Here is a 23,708-nt window from a genome sequence, read left to right as displayed (position 1 = left end):
ACCTGGCTTGTATAACCTGCTGTTCACCATCATCCTAGCAGGGATTTGGACAAACTGGTGCAAAAGTCCCAGCAGTAAATTTAAGTGACTTCTGAAAAGAAACCCTCAAACAGAAAACCCCTGGGTTGGACTTTGCACTCCTTTTCCACTCCCGTGCTAAGGCTGTAGCCAGCAGGATCCAATCTTTTTTACTAGAACTGCTTTTTCTGGTTCCCAGAGACCAGTTGGATCCCTTCAGCTCTTCTCCCTCACCCAGCAGACCTGCCAAAGGAAGGAAGAGTCTCGGCCAAACCAGTTTGAAACCCGCAGGAACAGCATGCCTCTGGTCTGCTCTTGCTGGCAGCAGCAGCAGCCAGCCCCTTCCCTGCTCTGCTCACGGCAGCATGAATAAATCTGTGCTCTTGGGATGCCAGCTGCAGCAGGGTTGGACCTACAGAGCTCCAGGAGAGATGCAGGGAGCCACCCCCCAAAAATGGGGTTGTAGGCATGGAAAGAATCAGGGAGAGACCCCTCAAAATGGGCATTATTTAATTTTTTGCCCTCACACGCCTGTGCAGCTTGTGGCCAGCTGAAGCCTTTGTCCCTTGTTGGTGAATAACTTCTGCCAAAACCAAAATACAGAGAAGCAGCAAAAAAAGGAAGAAAAAGACCAAGCTGGGGAGGGGGTGGACAGGACATTTCTTCAAGGCTGGCAGGTTGGGACAAGCCCGGTGAATAGAAAAGTAAATGAATAGAAAAGTAAATAGGGCTGGTCAGAGCACGGTGTGAATGGCTGCAGGGTCTGACACAATGTCACATCATGTCCCAGCTTGTTGCAGGCAGAAAATTCTTGTGCAGCTCCATGTCCAGCACTCAGGAATGTGGCATACTTTCCCAGGCTGGTGGTCTGGTCTGTTGCAGAAATTATTCAGAAAGCACAGGAATTTCTGAAGTTCAGAATGCTTAATGCCAGCCCTCTGCAGAGCATGATTAAAGAAGAAAATAAAAATAAGAAACCAGGGGAGAGGATCCTTGGGAGGAAAGACAGCAGCTGGGAAGGAGCATCCCAAGACCTTCCCCCATCCTGCATCTCCCAGAGCATGGAACTCAATTTGGAAGCTTTCTGGGCAGCAGAGGGGACCCAGATAAGCCAGTCTGGCGCCAAGGTCGAGTAAAGAAGGAATTCACCTCGCCCAATTCTCTGCTGCAGGGCACAGCAATGTGGGTCTCCACCTCCTCCCTCCAGGCTGAGCTCAGATGCATCACAAGGGAGACATTCACCCTTTGCAGGGTGGTAATTTTTTTAAATACCCCTGTCTGATCTCCTTCCTGCTCTTCAGAGCCACCAGCAGAGGAAGGCAGCAGATGATGATATTGAATTATCTCTGCCTCCCACGCAGGCTGTTTTTTTCTTAGGCAAAAAAAAAATAATCAGGGGGATGAAAAATACTTGACTGAGAGTTTTGTGTAGCCATTGGTGTAAATCCCACGATTGGAAGGTTTTGGGGGATGCAGATATCCCAAACCGAGGATGGCTATCACTCCTCACCCCTCCTTTTGGATCTGATAGAGGAACTAACGAGCTCCTGCTTTCCAGGCATTATCGTGGTATCAGCACCAGCCCTGGCACACAAAATTCAGAGCTGGGAGGGTCTGAGAGCTCAATGGGAGTGCAGCACAGCCCAAATCCAGTCTGAGAGCATGGACCATCCCTCTGGGATAGTGAGAACTTGGCCAGACCCTGAAGAGGGTCACTGCAGCTTCTTGAAATATGTGAAGGTGTTATCAAGTTCAGCATGATGCAGGCCATGAACAAAACCTGAACCCCTGTGATTTCTCATGCTTAAAACTTAATCTGATCTGATAGAACATTTTTTAAACAGCACTTTCGTCCAACACCCTGAAGTTCACAGAATTTGCTGCTCCAGTGACTTTTCAATCTTTTCCCAGTTTGTGGGCCCCTAAAACTTTTCCAGGACAGCACAGTCCTCAGTATTGCATATTTAAGGCTACTAAAATAGGTTTACTAGTAGTAGTAGGTTTACTACTCCTCTCAGTTATTTTTCCAGGAGTCTTCAGGGATCTGAGGACTCCCAGGACTCACTGAACAACTCCTGCCCTAAACACACGAGACCCATCACATGAAGCCAAACCAAGAGAGCCGATTCCCATCCTCTGCTCCCGGGAAGCCTATCCTGGGAGAGCCCCACCAGCCTCACGGAGGCATTTCCTGGTGTTTGTCCCCATAAGGCGCGGCGGTGTCACCGATCCGCATCGCTGCCGGTGGCACGGCGCCAGCTCGCACCTTGGCTGCCCGAATGCGTCACCTTGCCGCTGATAACGTAATCTATTCACCGTGCTCGACCTCCTTGTTTCATCCCTACACCCCACGATGTCCTGGCTGCTTTGCCCCCAACTCAGGGGACGGGACAGCAGATACTCACTCCAGCCGTTCCTCCTCTTTTTTCCGCAGATCAAAGTCCCGCCGAACGACTTCCCAAACATGCTTGGCTTCTTCATCGGTGAGCTTGGAGAGGTCCAGCTTCCTGCCCATCTCGCCGAAGCCGCTCCCGTTACTCGCTGCCCCCGAGCGCTCGCTGTGGGGACGCTGCTGCTGCTGCTGCTGCTGCTGTCGGAGGGGCGAGGAGAGCCCGGCCCCACCTCCGCGGCTGCCCATATAAGCGGGCAGGGGCAGAGCTGCGGGCAGGCCAGCCGGCTCCTGCCAGCACCGCAGCCGCTCTGCCGGGCGAGCCGGGCTGGCACGGCGCCTATCGCGGCAGGCGCTCCGGCAGGGCCGCCCTGCCTTCCCCCGGGCTCCTGCCCGCAGCTGCACGCCTCGCCCGCCCGGCTGGGGCTGCGGGAGATGTTTACTCTGTGTGTGTGTGCCTGCCCGATGCAGGGTGTGCGAGTGAAAGGGAGCCTCCCCGGGGAAGGCAGGCCAGGGGCTCGGGGAGGGAGCGCAGCATCCCCGAGAGGAGCTGTGCCTGCACGCCCGGGAGGACCGGCTCCATCGGGATGCTCTGCTCCCATCTCCCGCGTCTCATCTCATTTTGCCCCCAGCAGCAGTTTGTGAGGAAAACTTTGCAGCAGACACTGGCGTCCTGAGCTGCTCTCGCAGCAATTTGGGCAGCCGAGCTCTTTGCTTGTGGCAAACAGCTTAATTAGGACGCAGCGCTTCCCTCGCTTGCCGTGAGCAAGAAAAGACGGTTCGACAGGATTTGGAGAAAAGCGCTAAATACACCACGCAACCAAAGAGATATAAATTGTAATATATATATATATATATATATATCTCCAACTGCCGTCTATTGCTCAGTAAAACACTCCCTCTGTGCCTAGGGATATTAAAGCAAACCCATTTCTCACCTTCATCGCAGCAAACATTGATAGTACTCTTTTTATTTTTTTTCCACCCTGACAGGAATGTAAACAGGGAGCAAGACAGCAAGACCAAAGAGGAAAACTTCTGCCCGATGGGACTAAAATCCCTGCTGCTCACACAGGGGTACAGGGAATTATCCACCCTGATAACTCACTTGAAACAAAGATTAGATTAAGCTCCATGACCAGAGCCAGAAAAGCATTTTGAACCCAAATTAGGATGGATTTTGTGCAGGAAAGGTGATGACTACAGATGCAGCGTTTGAGCTTGGATATCGGGGATGCATGATCTCCTCTGGAAGCCAAAAATTGATTTCCAGCAGAGGTGCCGACAAAAGCAATCAGTTTATTGGCAGGAGGCAGACATCGGTCGGGCAGGTCCTTATGTAAGCTGGAGAGCCCTTGCGCCCCGCTGCACCCGAACAGGGAGCGGTCAATAGCCACTAATTAACATCACAACGAGACCCTGTTCCAGGGCCTCCCGACCGCCCCAGATCCCAATACATCCTCCTCCAAAAGGATAAAGAGGTTGCTTAAATCAGGAAGATGTGGCCTGCTATGCAGTGAAAATGGGGGAAAAAATTGCAAGAGTTCAGCAACGCCAGTACCCCCTAAAAAGGGCTGGCTTAGCCAGCAAACCACCTCAAGAGAAATGTCCCTGGTGCAGGAGTAAATTCAAAGTATTTATTGCCTGGGAACAGAGTCTTGTTAGGAAAACTTTCCTCTCTCAGCTCACTGGTGTGTATAATAGCAAAGATAGAATTGTTTTCTTTTTTTTTTTCCCTCTCTCTTTCAAAGCAGTTTGTTGGATTTTGTAGCAGTTCAGACCCAGCAATCCTCTGCCTTAAGGAGGACAATCAAACCTGCCCGCCACAGCTCCCTCTCCTATCATACAACTGTGAATAAAGGCTCCTAAATATTACAAAATCATGCAAAAGAAAAAAAAAAAAACAACAACAAAAAACCCCCTACACACCCAGAACCTCTGAGGCAGACACTGTCACATGGAAGCCTTCAAAAAATAAGTGGATGTGGCACTTGGGGACATGGTTTAGTGGTGGAACTGGCAGTGTTAGGTTAATGGTTGGAGTTTTAAAAGTCTTTTCCCTTTGTGATTCCAAGTTGTAGGGCCAGCTGATGTTATATGTCTGCCTAAGTCCACCAGCCCCTGAAATGACTACACATGTGTGGGTGGAGATCAGGATCAGGGATGTAAAGGAAAAGTTACATGTTTCCTGTTAGCTGGAGGCTCAAATGGACCTTGATTCCAGTTGAACTGGGGACATGGTGGCAAAATAAGCTAAGCCTCTCCTGGGAAACCAGGCATAGATGGATCCCAGGCAACATTTCTAATTTTCATTACTGCCAAATGAGGAAAAGAATGGATTTCTGGGGTATCTTTAAGAGATCTTCTAGCTGCAGGGCCACTCTTTTAAAAATAACAGTCATATGAGCTGTTATCTTTGCAGTTCTTGGTAATTATTTGTAAGACAACTGTGAGCTGATATATGGGACATGTGGCCTGGCCCTCCTCCAGCCATTCACTTCACAATGTTTTAACTGATAACTGGAAGGAAATCCATAATCTGAGTTCAACAAAAAAGATGAGGGAAGATAATATCCAGTTGCTCCTAAAGACAGCAAACACCACCTCAGTGAAGCCACCCAACACTCCCACATCCTCATTTTCTTCCTGCTGAAGGGGTTTGGACAAACCAAAGGGCAAAACCCCAATAATTTCTCCAGTACCCAGTTTTCCAAACAGCTGCTTTAAGTGCTGCAGAAGGAAGATGTGCCTACACAAGGTGCTGAAATGGTGATTTTCAGTGGAGTCTGCTCCAGCTTTGCTTCTCACTCCATCAGCACTGATGGGTGTTTTGCCTCCCCTCAACACAGGGTCATCCCAAACACCTGGCCAAGCTAGAGGAGTTTCCAAAAGCCAGATAGAGTCAAACCATGAACATCCACCAGCAGCTCCAGCCCATTTGAAAGCCACAGGCAGAGAGGTCACAGGATCCTTACTCACAGGAGCATAACCAAAACAGGAGCTCCAACAAGCACGTTGCTGCTGACCCCAGGAGTTTCCTGGGTGCCTCTGCCTCTCCTCTCCATCCTCCTGCAATCATCTCCAAGTCATGAGATCTTGCTGGGATGGCATTCCTTCTCCTTTCAGTTTCTTGGCAGCTTTACAAAGACACCTTATCACCACCATCATGCTGGAGAAGAACAAGCAGGACAGGGAAGGAGTGCACAATGCCTCTGCTATTTCTGTATGTGACTCACGAGGGATTGCCATGGGTTTCATCTATTAATACAGCAATTAAATTATGCTATGGCATGACCACATCTCATTTGGAATGACCCCAACAGCCTCACTTAGAGAAAATAACCATTCAGCTTTAATTATCACGGATAACGATGCTCTGACATCTGTAGCAATTAGGAAACTATCAACTGAGAACACGAAAACAAAGTTTGTGGAGTATCATTGGTGGGGTTGAAGATATAAGGACATTTTTTTCCAGTCAATGTGACCATTAAGGAGCTCTCAGGCCCCACAGCCATCACAGCCCTCAGAGATCCTCAAAAACCTCATGAGCCTCACAGCACTGACAGCCCCCCAAAGCCCCCATACCCTACACAGACCTCAGAGCCCACAGACCCCAAACAGACCTCAAAGCCCCTCACATCCCTAACACAGCTCACAACCCTTAACAAACCACATAGCTGTCACATCCCTCATATGATAGGTAACTCTTACAAACCCCATAGCCTACACTGACCCTACAGACCTTAGAGCTCCCATAGCACTCACAACCCCAAAGGACACATACCCAAATTATGGGGAAATGGGGTAATATCCCTCAATTTTAACCCTAAAAATGTGAGGGACAACAGGAATTCCCTCTCAATTTAAACTCTATGATGATGAAAATGGGGAAGTGTAGGAGTGTGTTGCCCTCAATTCAAACCTATCACATGACGTAAAAAAGATCACTCCGTTCCACTTAAACAGGAAAACAGGAATTCCTGGTCAATTAATTGATACCCCTAAAAACGCAGAAAAGGCAGGTTTTCCTTCCATTTATAACCCTTAAATCACAGGTGAAGGGGTCTTCCCCCCAGTTTAAACATAAATAATAATGGAAAAGGAGGTTTTCCCCTCAATTTAAACCCCTTTTCCCCTGAACTCCCTGCCTTTGTTCTGGGGTTACTGGGATGCTCTGGGTAGAAACTGGGGGCATTGGGATGCACTGGTGAGGGATGGGGAAGATGAAATAGAAAGAAGAAAGGAAAAAGATCTTCCCAGGGCTCCCAAATGCTGTCGCACTCATCACCCTCACCAGCCACACCTGGGGATGCTGCACCCCTCAGCACAAGGAGTGATGGTTTTCAACTGAAGACTAGAGGGAAATATATAAATATATATAAATACAAATATAAATAATAGGAAAATATTTTTACAATAAGGACCCTGGCACAGGTTTCCCAGAGAAGCTGTGGCTGCCCCATCCCTGGAAGTGTCCCAGGCCAGGATGGACAGGGCTTGGAGCAAAGAAGTGGAAGGAAATGAGCTTTGAAATTCCTTCCAACGCAATATATTCTATAAAAACCCCATAGACTCCCATTGGAGAGGTCTCTGGGGGGAAGAACTGACTTTAAACCTGTTTAGGATCCCTCACCCGGGGCTGGGCGTGCTCTGGGGCCCGGCCGGGGTGTGACACCACCGATCCCTTCCCCTTCCACCCGCGCTCCGGACCGGCGAGTGTTTTGTGTTTTGTTGTGTTTGTTTGTTTATTTTTTGGGTTTTTTGGGTTTTTTTCCCCTGGTGGGTCTGAGTTGTCTCCTTTATTTACTAGTTTTCCGCCGGGAAAATAAATAAATAAGTAGAATCCCTCTCCAAAGCGAAACCCGAAGGCGCGGCGATGGCGCGGACGGCATGAGGGGAGCGGCCGCGGGTGGCAGCCGGGCGGGTGTCCCAGCTCCAACCTTTCGTGTCCCAACTCCAGCCCTGCGTGTCCCGGCTCCTTCTGCGCCCTCCTGGGAACGCAGGTGAGCACAGGGAGAGCAGAGGGTCCGGCCCCGCTCCTTCCATCCAGGCTACTTTCCCTTCCGGCCGCCCCGGTTTGCTGCATTCCCAAGGCCTGGAGCGACACCAAGCTTCCCCGGAAGGTTCTGCACGGCAGCTCGGCTTTGGGAGCCTTCGTCCTCGCCCTGCTGGGGCTGTCGGCTGCTTTTCTCTCCCTTTTCTCCTCATCTTTCTCGCCCTTTTTTCTTTCATTTTCCCACCCTTTTTTCTTTTCCCTTGCACCTCACCGTTTCCGCCATTATTACCCCCTTTTCCCCCTCTTTTTCACCTCACATTTCCAGCCCTTTCCCCCTCATTTTATCTACCTTTTCCTGCCTCTTCCCCATCATATTCCTCACCCTTTTTTTGTCTCCCTTTCCCCCTGACCTTTCCCACTCGTTTTTTGTCATCTTTCCCCTCAGTTTAAATCCTGAAGCTGCCCTGCCCCTTGTCACCCTGTCTGTCATCACCCTGAGTGGCTCACCCCTTTCTCAATCACTGTTGGAACCACCTGTCAATCAATCTGATAGCCTGTCAGTCACCTAGTCCTACCTGTCAATCACTTCTCCTCCCACCTATAAATGACCTTGCTGTCTCCATGGCTGTCTTAGCCCTCACAAGCCCCAACAGACCTCAAAGCCACATTTTAACACTGATGGATCCCATAGCCCCCAGAATCTTCACAGCCTTGAGAGCTCTCTAGGACCTCACAGACCCCAAACCTTCCAAGTCCTTCTGGTCCTCACAGCCCCCAAAATCTCTGTAGCCCTTGCAGCTCTAGCCTTCACAGCCCCCACAGACCTCAGAGCACTTATAGCCCCACACAGCCCCTCTGTGCAAGGCTTAAAATCAAAGCTTTCTCCTCTCTGTTCCTTCTGCTGATAGAGAAGGAAAATCACAGCTGCTATCCCATGACTGGTGGAGCCTGGCCAGGGCTGGCCTCTAACAGGGAAAAAATCCCAAATCTCCTCCTCTCTTTCTCTCTGGTATTTCTCATCCTAGCTGAATACCAAACTGGTTTTTCTATGAGGAGTTTCAGGTCGTTTGTGTAAAAATAGCTCCTGTTGTTAAATCCTAAAGAAGATTTGATCCCCTTTTGCCATGTATCTGCTCCTAGGCTACCACTGCCTTCAAGGCATTTCCCAATACAGAACCTCATATCTCTATAGCCACACAAATCAGTTTAAAGCCACATAATGCAGCCCAACCCCCTCAAAATATCACTAGACATCAGCAGGCCTTGTGAGATGCTGGACACAGTGATGGTCCCTGAGCTTGTTGCCTTCCATGAGGGATTTATGCAGCTGCCAGGATGATGCCAGAGGGAAAGCCACTCTTATTGAGGTATCCAGAGCTCACCTTCAGGTAATTTAAGTGCCCTGCCAGAGCTCACCTTCTGGGGTGTGCACCCAAACTGGGGAGGGAATGGCAATATGGAAAAGCTGAGGGATTGCCTAGAGTGCTGCAGCCTGGGCTGGACCTTTGCAGGATACATAAAGATGGATAAAGCTTCCCTAAGAATCGAAAAAGAATCACATTCACCCAATAAATTGCACAAATATTTTCTGGTTAGTGATAATCTCACCACTGGCCAGGCTGGATGCAGGTCCTGCTAATTAAAGGACAACAAGCCTGATGGGTTGATGAATCAGAGCTGCCATGTCAGATGGCAAAACCCCAAAATTCCAAAGAATTAGGTTGCTCTGAAGGCAGAGAGGGAGCCTGATGCAGATTAACTGTGAAAGAAATGCTGGTGTTTGTGGATGCTTCTTGTTGGCAACTTGCCGTCCCTCTCCTTGCTGCTTGGGGGACCAGAGACCCCTGAGTGTTAGATAAAAAACCCCACACAGATTAAAGCAAGACAAGCCAAGATTTGGGAGCCATCCCTACAGAGGAGGAGCAGCTGATCAGTTTTCACCTCATGTACCATGGAGGTAAAGCTGGGCTTTGAGCTGGAGCATTAATTATTTTGGATGCACAGCGTTGTCCTGGCACATGGCTGGGCAGCAGCAGTTTGCCAAAGGGACAGGATGGTGGAGGTTCCATGTGTTTGGAAGGGGTTGGACTAGGCAAGCTGCAGTTTTATCAAGAGTATAAAACACTCCCTGTGGAAATGGAGCAGGCTCCATACTCCAAAAAATTCAGTGCCTGAGCTTTGCAGAGCAGGTTCAGATGAAAGGGACACCCTTGGGGGTGACAGTGCAGAGTGCCTGGTCACAGTTTGGGACAGGCCATCACCCACTGTGAGCTCATCCTCTCCATGCACCTCCTCCCTCAGCATGGGGATGTGCCAGCCCAGAGGGAAGGGGACAGCACTCCTGGCCATGTTATTTTTGTTCCTCAGGCAGCCAGAAATCTCCATCAGGCTCATTCTGCCTGAGCTTTACTCCCACAGGTGCTCAGTCCCATAAAGATCATCCCTGTTCCAGCTTGCTTGTAGGTGACAGGTGACCTGCTGCCACACTGGGAGTTTTTAGGGACAAGCACGCTGCTGTTCCACCTTGGGGAAATGATGTGATTTTCACGTGTCCCCGCTGCAGGATGAATGAATGAGCCATTTGACAGAGGATACTTTGTAAGGCTGGCAAGGCCTCTGGCTCCAGGTTTTATGTGGGGAGCTGAAGGCTATTTTTCCACTCCTTCTGCCACGAGTGGTTGGAAAGGGTGATAAACAGCAACTGTAACCACGCAAAGCCATCTCCACCTCTTCCTGTCCCAGCACAGGTTGATCTTTCACATCCAGGGACATCCCCAGCCCAGGGGCTGCAGCAGGATCCTGGCACTGTGAGAGCTGCAGGTACTGGTTGCCCAAAGAGACGCCTAAATATGGGGAAAAGTTCATCAGAGGTTTCCCGTTAATTTGGAGATGCTTCCCAATAACAACCTCCTGAGTCTCTCAAAACTGAACAATCTCCTGAGTTTCTCAAAACTGAACTACAGGACAAAAAAAGTCAAATTCTCCTATGACTCTCTAAAACCAGGCTGGCTTCCTTAACAAAAAAAAAAAAAAGCCAAATAAACAACAAATCCTCTTGCCAAGCAAATTAGCAAAACTACATTATTTTCCTCAGGAAAGTAATTTCCTAATACTTTTTTTTTTAACCCTTTTTATACCAATTTTAAGCAGAGGCTTACACCTGGTCACATGTGCCGCTGCACCAGATTAATGTGGTTTGTTTTTCACAATTTCAAAATGACTTCAATACCGAATTAAGGTCTCCCACTTTCTTACTAGTTTGTATTTGACTGCGTGGGAATAACCTGGCAGTGCTGATGTTTGCTTTAAGAAAAATTCTCCAACTGTCATGCAGCAAAACCCATCTCTCTGAAAATTGCCTAGACCAGCTTCAAGTGAGCTTCTAAAGGCAAAACCTTTGGCTTTTTAGCTTCCAAAGGTTTCCCTCCTTGTTCGAAACTCGGCATCTCCAGATGTATCAAACATCTCGAGGCAAACATCTCAAGTACAAGTTGTTCCATATGCTCCACATAAATTGTGGACAAGCCCCTCAGGAATAAATACATACCGACCACATACTGTTTCCTGGGATTTTTTGGACATGAGCTCCAAACAAAACAGCCACGACGTGGAGATGATGTTTATGTAAGCTCCCCCATCAACCGACGGGAAGTTTACAGGGAAGAGAGGAAAATTATGTGGCCTGGATCCCTGTGCCCACCCAGGGGAGCTCCCACAGCTTCAGGGAGACCTCAGAGAACCTTCCAGTGTCTATATGGGCTCCAAAAGAGCTGGAGAAGGGTTTTTAGGGGAGGCATGGAATCACAGCGCGGAGGGAAATGGTTTCCCATTGCCAGAAGCAGGGTTAGATGGGATATTGGGAAGAAATTCTTTCCTATGAGTGTGGTGAGGCCTTAGCACAGGTTGCCCAGAGTGGTTGCCCCTGGATCCCTGGAACTGTTCCAGGCCAGGTTGGACTGAGCTTGGAGCACCCTGGGACAGTGGAAGGTGTCCCTGCCCATGGCAGGGTTGGAATTCGAGGAGCTTTAGGGTCCCTTCCAACCCAAACCCTTCTGTGATTCTATGGAAAGAGATGCAGAGTGGATTCAACCCTCCTCAAATCCCTGTGAGCAGAATGTAGGGATTTTCCTACCCCTTAATTCAAGTCAGGAGAGTGGCCCAGTTTTCACAGCCTAATTAAACCTGTTCAATTTAGCCCCAAAATTAAAAAGCAGCAGCATTTTGGACAGGCATCCTGTCAGGAAATCACAGCCAGGGCTCACCTGATGCCCCAGGGGAGAAGCAGAAGCCCTGGCAAGGTTGGGGTGTGGGCTGCCATCCCCACAGGTCAAATCAGACTCCAGCATTGCTGATCCCCAGCTTCCATCTCACCCTACTCATGGGCAAGAAAAGCCATGGAATATTCTATCATGTAAAAAAAATAAAATAAAAGATAAAAAATGTATTTGCTTATTTCTATATTGGGGAGCATCTCCCTGGGCTCTGCATTTCCTGGGCTCTCCTCTCCCTTTTGCCATTACACATGATTTTTTCTCTTCAGCGCTGGGACACAATGACCACAGGTTTCCAAGGAACTGCCTACAGCAAACCCCCCAGGTCTATTTTTCCCCTCTGCACCTTCCCAAATAACACAACACTCATTCATGGGTATGAATAATTCCTTACAATTCCTCTTGGAGTGCAAATAATTCCCTGTAACTCCTCTTCGGCTTGTCTGCCGTTACATCATCCTGTCCGTGTGGGCAGTGAGTATTTCTGGCCTCTCCGTTTTTCTGACTCCAGCTCTTTTCAAGCCACCTCACCTCTCTCCCTGTAATTAGTAACAGCCTTTTCCATCACAAAAGTTGGAATTTTCGTTGAACTGCTGAAATCCAGCCCATTCCTAACAGTTTTTTTTGTGCAGCACAAGTTGCCACAGGACACTGAGGCCAAGACTTGGAAAGGTTTTTTCACTCCCTTGTGCAAGGCATCACCTGGAAGGCTCTAAAACAAGAAACCAGGAGTAACCCAAAGCAAAGGCTGGCAAGGTCTGTGTTGTCCAAAATGCATTTCATGCTCCCTGAGTTATCTTTTATTCTGAAAAAGAGCTGAGCTATCTTTCCTAGAAGCCAAGCAACACAGTTCACATTAGAGTTTACTGACCTACAGGCTGTGCATTGTGTTAGAGGGGAAAATATCCACATTATTTACATACTTGAGCATAGTTTGTTCCCTGTAATCACTGAAAATCCCTTCTAGCAGGAGTGCTTTTTGCAGGATGTGGTTGGTTTGAGCTCCAAGCTTCACCTTCTGAATTATGATCTCTTTTGCAGGCCGTGGATTAAGTGTGTGTATATACACTCAGATAATGCACACAGCCTGGTGTGGGCTTGTTTTTGTTGCTGAGATTTTTTGTGAGAGGGAGGAAAAAAAAATATCATAGAATAATAAAATCAAAGAGTGGTTTGGGTTGGGAAGGACTTGGAAGTTCATCTTGTTCCAACTAACTGCCATGGACAGGGACACTTTCCACTAGACCAGGTTGCTCCAATGTTCATCTAATACAGCCTTGAACACTCCCAGGGATGGAAGATGGGAGATTTTCCAGAGATGTTTTAAATTCTTGGCCAGTGCTGCAGGATGGGAAGGGCAGATCCAAGTGTCTCTTATCTTTTCTTAATTCCCACTCTGACCTGCCCATCTAGAGATGCTCTTGCCCCTTTCCCTGACTGCTCCAAAGCCATTTGATGAGACAAAAATACATCAAGAAATATTTGCTTGAAGGCAGACAGACCAATAGAAAGCACAGGAGAAGAGCAGAACCAAGAGAAATTCAGGAAAATATTTCCTGGACCACTTCCTAACCAGGGTGCTGGGCAGGCATTTGGATAAAAGCAATAGCAAATCCTTTGGAGCTAATGAAAACTATCTATTGCAAGCAAAATTAAAATGCAATCTGCAGCCCTGCCCTCTGCTGCTCTTAGCCTTCATTTCCAAGCAGCACAAAGAGTTTGTTCTTTAAAATAGGGCTTTGAGATGTGGGATCTTGCACCCCTGATCTGCTGTGCAGATGGGAAAGTAGTGGAGCAAACCTGGGGTTTGGTGTTACTCCCTGATTTCAGAGCAAGAAGCTTTTCTCTCTGCAGGAGCAGCTTTTCTTTGAGGGGGGGAAAGGTGACTTTGGGTTTGCAGATGCCCGAGGAGTCCCTGGAGGAAAAGCCAGCAGATGGTGCTCAAGGATGGAGCCAGGATATTCCTGGGTGTCACCATGTGTCACCAGGAACCTGCAGTCAGCCGAGCAAAATCCTCAGAGGTTTCCTAAGTCAGGGTGGAAATTGCCCAGCTGAGGCACATCAGAAAAGAACTGCGAAATTTAACCACTCTCTGCCAGTTTCACTGAATGTTTTTTTAAGCTGGGACCCTCATTCTGGCGGTGGGAGGACGTCAAAGTCACCTTTGCATCCTGGAGATGGTGTAGCACACAGGGCTTTTAATTTTTTTCATGGGTAGAAAGAGAATTCCTCAAAACCCTCTTCCTGACTCATAGCATTAATCACGTCTAGTTATTAATGCACCAGGGAGGAAATATTACTGAACTTAGTCCCAGATGCCTCTAGAAATTACCAGTGGGATGTGATCCAGTCTTTTACTAATTATCAGAGGGTTTGTTTGGTATCTAGGGGTGGAAAGTAGACTGTCCCTGGAGATGTCACCCTCTTCCCAGGGGTGTCACCCACCCCCAGAATGCCACAGCAGCCACAGGCCAGGTTCCCATGATGGATGGGGATAATTTTTCTGGGAGTCACCAACACAAATTGTAAGGGAACTGCTAAAGGAAGGATTGTAAAGGGTTGTGAGTGAAAGGGGGGGGGGAAATAACCCCACCCCAAAATGCCCTGAGCATCCTTCTGGCTGCTCCCCTGCTATGTGTCAGTGATAAAGCCCCTTTTTAGAAAGGAAGATCTTCCAGCTTGGTTATTACAGCCATGAGGCAGTCAGATGGGAATTGAAGAGCTCTTGCAGCCTCATTTAATTACTGGAGCACTTGGTAAAAGTCACTTCAATATTAAAACCATGTTAAGTCAAATGGGGAAAAAAAAAGAAGAAATGCTAACAGCACGAAAAGAAATCAATCTAACTCCCCACTTAATCGTGTTCTCAATTGAGCTGTGATAGGCACATTACACTGCTCACACACATTTTCACCAGTGTTGTTACATTATTTATCTGGAATTCTCTGACTTGGCTGTTTTTCACCATTGTTCTGGGGGTGCGTGGAGCTTTCCTGTGGTTTGTTCTTTTGGGGTTTTTTTTCAGTCAATTAGAGTGTTTCCCTACATTCCCTCACTGCCACACAGAAAACTCTGATTTTCCAGGCAGATCTGAAGAAAAGGCCACACAGATCCCAGCTGCATACTGGTTACCACTGGTGGTGGCAAACTGGAAGCACTGGTGGATGTAATTCTTTATTATAATAGTAACTGTAGCCTCAAGTTCTTGCTTTACTGAACCTCAGAATAGCCTGGGTTGGAAGGGACCTTGAAGACCACCTTGTTCTATCCCCCTGCCATGGGTAGGGACATCGTCCACTAGACCTGGTTGCTCCAAGCCCTGTCCAAGCTGGCCAGGAATGCTTCTAGGGATGGGGCATCCCAGCTGAGCTCTGCCTGACAGCTGAAATCACCTGGAAAGGCCTTTGGTTTGGATCCTTCTGGCCACATAATGCTCCTCTATCACAGGTGTTTTATTTTTTAGCAGCTGTCCCTCACCCTGGGTGAAAATAAAAATAAAAAATTTTAAAAAATTAAAATAAAATAAAATGAGCTCATTGTCATGGCTTTCCAGCAGTTCCTGTTTCCACCACCCCCAGTTCAGTGCCCACTGACACCCAGTGAGGAGCTGCAGCTCCCTTTGGCCACACTCATTTATTATTTGGGAACTCCCTGCCTGTAAGCTGCAGCCTGACAGATTTTGGAGGGGTGGCATAACGCCCTGCTTGCCTTTGGGCACGAGGCTGGGGAGTTTCTTCACTCTGTCTTCAGTCCCTGCCAGCACCAAGCCAAGCACAATTTCTAAAAGGAGTTATTGCCTCAGTCCAAGGGCTCAGCACTTCCCTGAAGCATTCCAGCTATTTCTTTATGTGGCTGCTCTTTCAAACAGCACCAACCCAAGAGCAAACATCATAAATCCCCCATTTGAAAAGAAAAGAACTTGACTATTTGGTTCCAGGGACTCCATCTCCACTCCAGCCTTATATGGAACCGAGCAAGAGCAAGAGATAAGAGTTAAAGTTTCCATACCAGTGCTTATTGCAAAACACAGCCCAGCCTGAAATGTTTGACTTTGGCCAGTGGTCCTGCTGGAGTACTGGAATACAAAATGGGATTAAATTGGCCCCAAATTTATTAGGCTCTGCTTAATGAAAGGTTAAAGTATTCTTTCACTTCACATATGTTAAAAAAAATTTTAAAAAACAGCCAGTCAGGAACTTGCCGTCTGGATTGGCAGCCTTTTAAACTTATATATCTTTTAAAATACAACACCTTATGCTAAGGTGTTATAAGTTATGAATAACATAAATCCCCCACTTCTGCCTGCCCATCTGGGGATGTATAAATGCTTTACCCAGCCTCTCTCCCCTTATGCTGGTGTTAGAACCACTCAGGGAGAGAGGCTCTGCTTTACCCAGCCTCAGCATCTCCGAGCGGCGCTGCTCCTTTGGGATGGTCCTTGGCACATCCCCGCTCCTGCAAACATCCAGCACCAAAAGACATAGTTCAGTCAGCTTCCTCCAATCCCACAGGGCTGTTTTTTAATCTTTCCCCCTTTTTTTTTCCTGTTTGTTTTTTAAATTTTAATATCTATTTCCCACCAACAAGGGAGCAGCGCTTCGGACGCGGCAGGGCCAGCGCGGCGAGGGGGAAGCCGCAGATTGCGGAGGCGTCCCCCGAAGAGAGAGGGGGGGGATGACTTTGTGTGTGTGTGATGAGCAGCTCTGACCTCAGCCCCGGGAACGCCAGCACCAACCATCTGGATCCCATTTGCGACGCCCGGCCCCCCGGCATTGCCGAGCCAGCCGCCTCCTCCGGCCGCGCTCAGACCCACGGCAGCCGCCGCGCAGGGACCAGCGTCCCTCCAGCGCCCTGTCCCGCCGCTGTTCCCTCATCCCAGCACTGCCTGCACCCCTCCAGAGGGGACCGAAGAGGCTGAGCAGCGCCGCACGCCATGAAGCAGCGGTGAGAGGCGCTCCGGAGAGGAAAATCCCGGAGTAAGGAGCTCCTCTGGAGGTTCACTCAGGGGTAAGTGCTGCTTACCCCTCGGCAGCTGCTAAGGCATGGTTATTCTCCTTGGTGGGGTGGTATACTTGGGGTTTTTCAGCCATCCCCAGGTTTGCATCACTTAGGAAAGCTGCCGGCTCGCTCAGCCCGTGAGCGCCTCCCGGAGCTGATGTGTGTGGGAACACTCCTGTCCCCACCACTACAGAGGAACTAAACCCATTCAAGTGTATTTCCCCTGTTGCCTCAGCGTGGGTTTTGGATTTGGTGCCTTGGAATTGTTGCAGCAGCAGAGTGATGGGATGGGAGCAGGATGACAGGGGAAGCAGTGCCCCAAGGAGGGCATGTGGTGGTTTTTGGGAAGATGTATCAGCTCAGGGAGGTGGAGGCATCAATGGGACCTTGCAAGGAACGTGCTGAGGGGGTATCTCAGCCCCTTTCTTGCTCCCAGGGCTAGGGGATGTTGGATAGCTGCCCTCACCCCTCCTGCCCCAAGGTGAAGTAGGATGAACACAGCAGAGGTGTTCAGCTGTGCCAACTCAGGTCCTGCTGCCAGGCATATCCCCATTGCTCCGGAGTGGGCTGGCATGTGGCTCCAAGGGTAATCCTCATCCTCTTGTGGTCATCCACAGACAGGGAAATTACCCAAACAGCAGCTTTTCCCCTAAGGAAAAGGCTCTCCGGCCATGCATGGAGCCCCTGGCCCCCTCCACAGCTCCGTCTGCTGTCCCTCCTGCCTTCCCCAGCCCTTTCCCCCCGCAGCCCCAGTTGCCCTGAGCCTCCTGGGATGTGCTGAGGGGGCGGCTATGACTAATCTGGAGACACCCTGCCACCATCCCGCTGGGCTCAGCTGAGCCCTCCCTTCCCAAGCAGAGCTGGGGCGAGAGATGCTTGTGGCCAAACTGGTTTCCTGACCAAGCAAAAGGGCCAAAAGTGGCTGGAATGGGGGTAGCCAAAGCCCCTCTGGTTCCAGTGAGTGCAATGGGAAACTCTCAGCCCGTTTCTGGTTGCTGTGATGATTCATGTGCACGCTCTTGGGGGAGAGGAATCTTTCTAGTGTTTTTCAAAATTTTGGTTTTTCCCCATTACTTGCTGGTTTAGGGAAAAAAGAATCTGTATTTGTGGTTGGGTAATTATGGTGCTTATATAGTGATATGTATTATGTTTGTTCTGGGCCACAAATGCCCAGTTTAGGAGGTTTGTAGAGAGATGCCTCCAGACTAAGGCTGTTGCAGAGAGCTGGAGAATTCCTCCAAGAATTCTGTAAGAATGCAGTGGTGGCAGAGGAGAGACTCAACTCCGCTTCTCCCTGGCACCATCCGTTCAGTCAGAGCTCAGGCAAACAGGCTTTTCATCCCCAAAATTTCTCTGTCTTTGCAGTGGGGCTGACCATGGCGAGGGCTGTGCCAGTGTTTAAGACAGGAGTGCAGGGCTGTGCGCTTGCTGCCACCACACCACGGTTCATTCATTCCCTCTCCAGTTTCCAGCACCCTCCCCAGTCCCCTTTCTGGGTTTTCAAACATCTCTACGACTTTCCATTCAAACTCAGTAACTTTCCCTGATTTCAGGGTGAGCTAAACCAGCCCCTGCTTTATTCCCACATGTCAAGGAGGGGGGAAAAAAAATTTAAAAAATCACGTTCCTCCTCTACTTTTGCTACGTGCCTGTCCAGGAACAGGAGGGAACATCCTATTCCTTCCACCAGCACAAGCTGTGGTAAGTGCACAGCCTTGCCAGCCTTGGATTGTGTTCCCCACAGAATTTGCAGCAGAGGGGTGAGCCTGCCCTGTGCTGGGCGTGCACGGCGCCGGGTGGCACTGTGTGCCTGCTCCTTGCCCTGAATCACAGCCAGCCTTACTTACCCCTCCACATGCCCATCACTTTTTCCACCTTTTTAAATGATCTGTGTTCCACATTAAGGAGCTGATTTGTTTGGGTGGGGAGGCTCCGGGAGGCTCTGGTTACTATACACAAAGAGTTATTGATCTTCGAGGGAGTTTCCTCTTTTTTTTTTTTATTTTAGCAAATACTCCCTTTCCTCTTATTAACAACTCTATTTTGGTCTCAGTCTTTGGATGGAGAAAACAACTGGATTTCAAGCCAACAGCATGCTTAGAAGGACAGCAATGAATATGTGATTCATATTAAATTCTAGCACCCAGGGAACTTGCCTGGGTAGGATACGGAAGCACCATAACTCTATTGCTTTGCTGAACACTGATTTTCAAAAATCAGAGCTCCAGCGGCTTGCAAAATCAGGGAGATCTTTTTTCCATCCTTTCTGTCTTCTTTTTTTTTTTTTTTTTTTTTTTTAGTGTCCAGGTCTGCCTTTGTAGGAATAAATTTTTTCAGGGGCAGCCCTCAACCCCACAAGCCTCACCTTCCCAGTAACCCTTGGCAGCCACGTTTACACTTCAAAAGAGCTGAGACAAATCTTAATGTCTTCACCTGGAGCCATTAATAAGTCCAGGATCTGTCCTGTTCAACCCATCCTGAGTCTCTGGAACCAGGTCTCTGGAACCAGCTTGGCTTCTCCCAAGTGCTGTGGAACCAGGCAGAGTAGTGTTCTGTGATGAAGGGGTGGCCAGGCATGAGACACTTCTGTCCCTTGAAAAGGTGACCAAGTTTTTTTTTTTTTTTTTGTGGAAAAAATCATGACATTCAGCCTCAGAATCTGGGAGTAGCTTTTGGCTAACGTTTTCCCCAGCTCAGGGAAATATGAGGGGGAATTCGTCCAGGCGAGAGAGGACCATGCCTTGCCTCCAGAGGGCAATCTGCAGCTCCCTGGCTCCATCCACATCAGGATTTTGGGAGCTGCTTCTCCCAGCTGCTCACTCCACAGCCATGACTGCAATCTTATCCCACTGCTGGGGATGCAAAATAAATTTAGTTTTTCTGGGTGCCTGGTGTCCACTTCCAAGCCACTGGCAGGGCTTACAGCTGCTGTGGGTGCAGCGGAGAACAGCCAAGCCAAGGGAATTTGAGGCTGAGCAGTTTGGTTGGGAAAATCCCCACAAAGCAAATGCAGGTGAAGGCAGAAACCTCTTTTTTTTTGGCTCTGACATCCCCATGAGAGACTTCTGGGGAAGTCTAGAGTATTCTCACAGCATCCTGCACCATCTGTGGGATGATGCTTTGCTCTCCCTGTCCCCCTTTCAGAAAAGCTGTTGAGACCCAGCTGTAAATGCACCTCTTTTTCCACGAGAAAAGCACAACCCACCCCTCATGCACAAAGGAATTTAAGAGCTGCAATTGCTCCTCAGGTTTTTAGTCAATATATTTTTTGTGGATGCTGCATGGCTGGGCAGGAAAACTGGAGTAGATATCCTGTGATTTGGGGTAGTGGGGCATCCCAAAGGTCTCTGGGTGTGCCAGCTGGGAAAGCTGCACAAGGCCAAGCCCAAATCCAGGCCATTTGTCCCCAGAAAATGTGCCCATCGTGGCTCTGCCCACCATGCTCTGCTCCTTTCCAGAGGCTGCTCAGCTTTCCAGCAGGAATGTGTCACAGGAACAGGGAGATTATGGGAACAAATGTCTTAAATGCAATCACAAAATGGTTTGGGTTGGAAGGGACATTAAAAACCATTTTGTTCCAGTCCCTTTCAACACTTGCAGGGATGGGGAAGCCACAGCTTCTCTGGGCACTCTGTGCCAGGGCCTCAGCACCCCCACAGGGAAGAATTTCTTCCCATTATCCCATCTATTCTATTTTAACTACACTCAAGTGAAAAAAACCCACCTCAACACAAGCAAACAAGTGCTTAGCAAGTTAATTTAAAACATCCACTCAAAGGAAAAAAAAATGTAAAAAGTCAAGTTTTATGCGCAGAGAAGTATGCAATATATGCAAAAAATAGCTGCTGGGGAAAATATTTTAGGAAATCACTTCATTGTGTCGGAGGTAGGAATGATTGCTTTTTGAGAGCAGTATTAGGAACAGATGTATTGCTTCTGATGAAATACTGTAATATTAAGAGGTCAGCACAGACTATATAAACTCTAGACAGACATAAAACTTTCAGATTATTGAAGGCTACAGGAGTTAATCTCTTAGCACATGAATCATGAAGAAATTGGCTCCCCAGGCTTTGGTGCTAACTTAATTCAGGAAAACTCCTTTCCTAAAGGAAAGGAGTCAGGTTCTTCAGCAAATTTTTCCAGCTTGAAATGGATATAGCAAAAGCTTCACCAGAGCTTTTTGACCAGAGGTCACCCCACGGGCCTGCAAGGAACTTTTAATTTAAAAAATGAAATAAATCCACAATTAAATTGCCTTGTTGAAAACACATTAGTGAAAATGCAACAATGCCAGAGAATAAAGTTGCAACACAAATACTTACCTTAACCAAGTGTTAAAATGATTTCACATCTCTGGTTTTATCATCCATCCCCTGCAAGCTGGTGCCACCTCCAGCTCCTGTGACTGGTGGTAATTTGGGACACAAAGCAAGAACACATTGAGCAGCGGAAATTACTTCTTGTGCCTGGCTGAGGCAAGCCAAGCAATAAAAATCACATTATTCATTGTCTTAAACCCACTTTTCTCACTGAGCCAGAGACTTTGCTCCGTCAAAACAGAGCTGAGTGGAGTTTTGGGTGAACTCCCCCAATCAAGGAAAGAAAAATAAAATTACCCCCACCTATCCAACCCTCATTATATTACCTTTACAAAAAAAGTTGCTGTCCTTGCTGCATCTTCTTCTACAGGAAAATCATCTCCATGCCCACCTCTTTCTGCAAGCACTGAACTCTTCTTCATTAGCTAATGAGGGGGCTATAAGAGAAAACCCTGTTCAGGAGCAACTCTTCTTAAAATCTCCTCTTTTCCTTAAGTTGTCAATCTCAAAGAGACATCCATCACCTCTTCCTGAAGACTTTGCTGCCTTTTTCCTTCTGATGGCTGGTCCTGGCTCCTATGACTTTAGGATGGTTTTGTGTGATGCTGAAACTCATCTCTTGTTGATGGACAAGTCCCCCTGCTTGCACAGAACTTTGAATACCACCATGGAGGTCACAGAGAAAGCTGGAGATAGATCTGGAGGCCTCCTAAAAGATAAAATGGGGAATGAGGTGAAATCCCTGGAGGTGTCCCAGGAACACCTGGATGTGGCACTCAGCGCTCTGGGCTGGGTGACAAGGTGGGAATCAGTCCCCAGGTTGGACTCGGTCTTGTGGGTCTTTTCCAACCTAAGAAATTCTGTGGAAAATCTCAGCTTCCCAGTGCTGTGGGAGTTCATGGGTGATCCTGTGGGCAGGGGGGATTCCACAGCCTCAGGGAGTTTCACTTTTCCCTCTGGCTGTGTCTCGTGGCTGTAAACAGGCTCCGAGCAGCTGCTTGACATTAAAACCAAAAAAGCCCCCAAATGTTTGCTTCAGTCCTGTCACTTTTTAGCCAGCAAGACATCAATTTTCACTGGTTTATCTTGGTGCTCTGCTCATCCCCAGCTGTTGTGTCTGAGGAGGGATTGGCTGCCAGCAGCTAATAAACAGGATGATAACATAACTTCCTGCATTTTGGGAAAGAAATATGAGCAGCTTTACAGCACACATTACTTTAGTGGGCTGTTTTCCTTAGCATGCATTTTATTTCATGTTCTCCATTCAGTTCTAGCAGCCTTTTCACTCTGTGACATCCCACCCTTAAGGGGAAGGGGGCTCCCAAGGTTTGTAGGTGCTTGTGACTGAAGGAGAAGACAGAAGTGAGAGGGCCTGCAAAAGCTTACAAAGTTTTATTAACAAATTACACACTTGGCATGGAATTTGGTGTGTTAATCACTGGTCTCCCTGATTTCAGTATAAGCACGTGGCAGTGGCTTTTGGATAAAGGATAGAGTGAAAGGGAAGACAGGGAGGGTGATGGATTGAAGAGGGAGAGATAGAGATTAAAGGAAGGGAGAAAGAGAGATCACCATTCCTGACTCCAGCATTGATCCAGCTGATGGGATATCCAGGGGCACAGATGCACCTGGGTTTCATGGCTGTACCTTTTATAGTTGCATTTCTCCCTCCCTGTAGAAAAATTTCTCACTTTCTATGCAAATTAGCTAACAAGGTTTTCCTAGTTTTCCCATTTCTTGAAATGGGTCAAGGGGCTCCGGAGGCCTTCCAGCTTCTCAACTGTGCTGTGCTTATCCCACTAGCCAGAATAAGGACGTTTGTCCCATAAAATGCTGCCCTATCTCCGTGTGGCCTCTTCTCCAGCCACATCCTGCCCTTTCCCAGGGTGGGTTACTGCCAACAATCCTTGGTTGTTATCACCAGCAATCCTTGGTTGGCTGCACAGCTGTGAGGATCTGAGATGTGCACATCTTGAATCAGGGAACCGTGGGATATCCTGAGCTGGAAGGGAGCCACAAGGATCATCAAAATCCAACTCCTGGCCCTGCACAGGACACCCCAACAACCCCACCCTATGCCTGAGAGTGTTGTCCAGCACTTTGGGCTCTTCTAGGCTTCTATACAATCCCAAAGGATGCTGTAAAGTGAATCCTACTCAAAAACTCGCAGCTCTTCCATAAATTTCTTCCCAGAGGAAAGACTCTCCCAGGGAGTTGGGTGGTTGGTTGTCATGAGCTTGGTGCTTTTTGCAGAAAGAAAGGTCTAGGACCTACAGAACCCTTCTGCATTTGAAACTATTTTTTGGGTGAAACTTATTTTTTCTGGGAGCAAGATGCCCACCAGGGACACAATCCATCTGAGCAGGTTTGCTCCTGCTGGAGGCACTGGGAGGTTTGGCTTGCACTGGAACATCCAGGGGGATGGATGGCTGCCAGCTCACAAAGGTGATGGTTTAATCTCTTCAGGAATGACAATGATACCTCTGGGCTGCTGCAGCTGCCTCTATAAATTGAGGGGTTGCCAATAAAAGGGAAGACTTTGCCATGTCTTGATTAACATTGTGTGCTGTCTCTGGGGGCCTGTTCAATGTCTCTCCATTTATTATTATTATTATTATTATTATTATTATTATTATTATTATTATTATTATTATTATTATTATTATTATAAAAGGCAGAGGAGACCTTTTCCCAGACTCATGCTATAGGGC

The 23,708-nt window shown here is 48.2% G+C and overlaps 2 protein-coding genes across 4 annotated transcripts in view; one reads left to right on the top strand and one right to left on the bottom strand.

Annotated features, from left to right (window-relative positions):
- The window catches only part of MLPH (melanophilin), a 28,949-nt gene extending 25,906 nt beyond the window's left edge, over positions 1–3,043 (bottom strand). Inside the window, exon 1 of one of the 3 annotated variants that reach the window (XM_005486869.4) lies at positions 2,424–3,043. In XM_005486869.4, the coding sequence (XP_005486926.3) occupies positions 2,424–2,656 (233 nt within the window). In that variant the 5' untranslated portion in view covers positions 2,657–3,043. The remainder of the gene's footprint in view (positions 1–2,423) is intronic. The other 2 variants (XM_014266997.3, XM_005486870.4) reach the window with 2 other exon arrangements.
- A 13,004-nt stretch (positions 3,044–16,047) lies between these two features.
- Positions 16,048–23,708, top strand: part of COL6A3 (collagen type VI alpha 3 chain) — a 58,539-nt gene continuing 50,878 nt past the window's right edge. Inside the window, exon 1 of the mRNA XM_074547995.1 lies at positions 16,048–16,684. The gene's annotated coding sequence lies outside the window, so the exon portion shown is untranslated. The remainder of the gene's footprint in view (positions 16,685–23,708) is intronic.

The sequence above is a fragment of the Zonotrichia albicollis genome, chromosome 10 (genome assembly GCF_047830755.1).
Source record: "Zonotrichia albicollis isolate bZonAlb1 chromosome 10, bZonAlb1.hap1, whole genome shotgun sequence".
In the NCBI taxonomy this organism is placed as follows: domain Eukaryota; kingdom Metazoa; phylum Chordata; class Aves; order Passeriformes; family Passerellidae; genus Zonotrichia; species Zonotrichia albicollis.
This window is presented reverse-complemented; position numbering and strand designations above follow the sequence as displayed.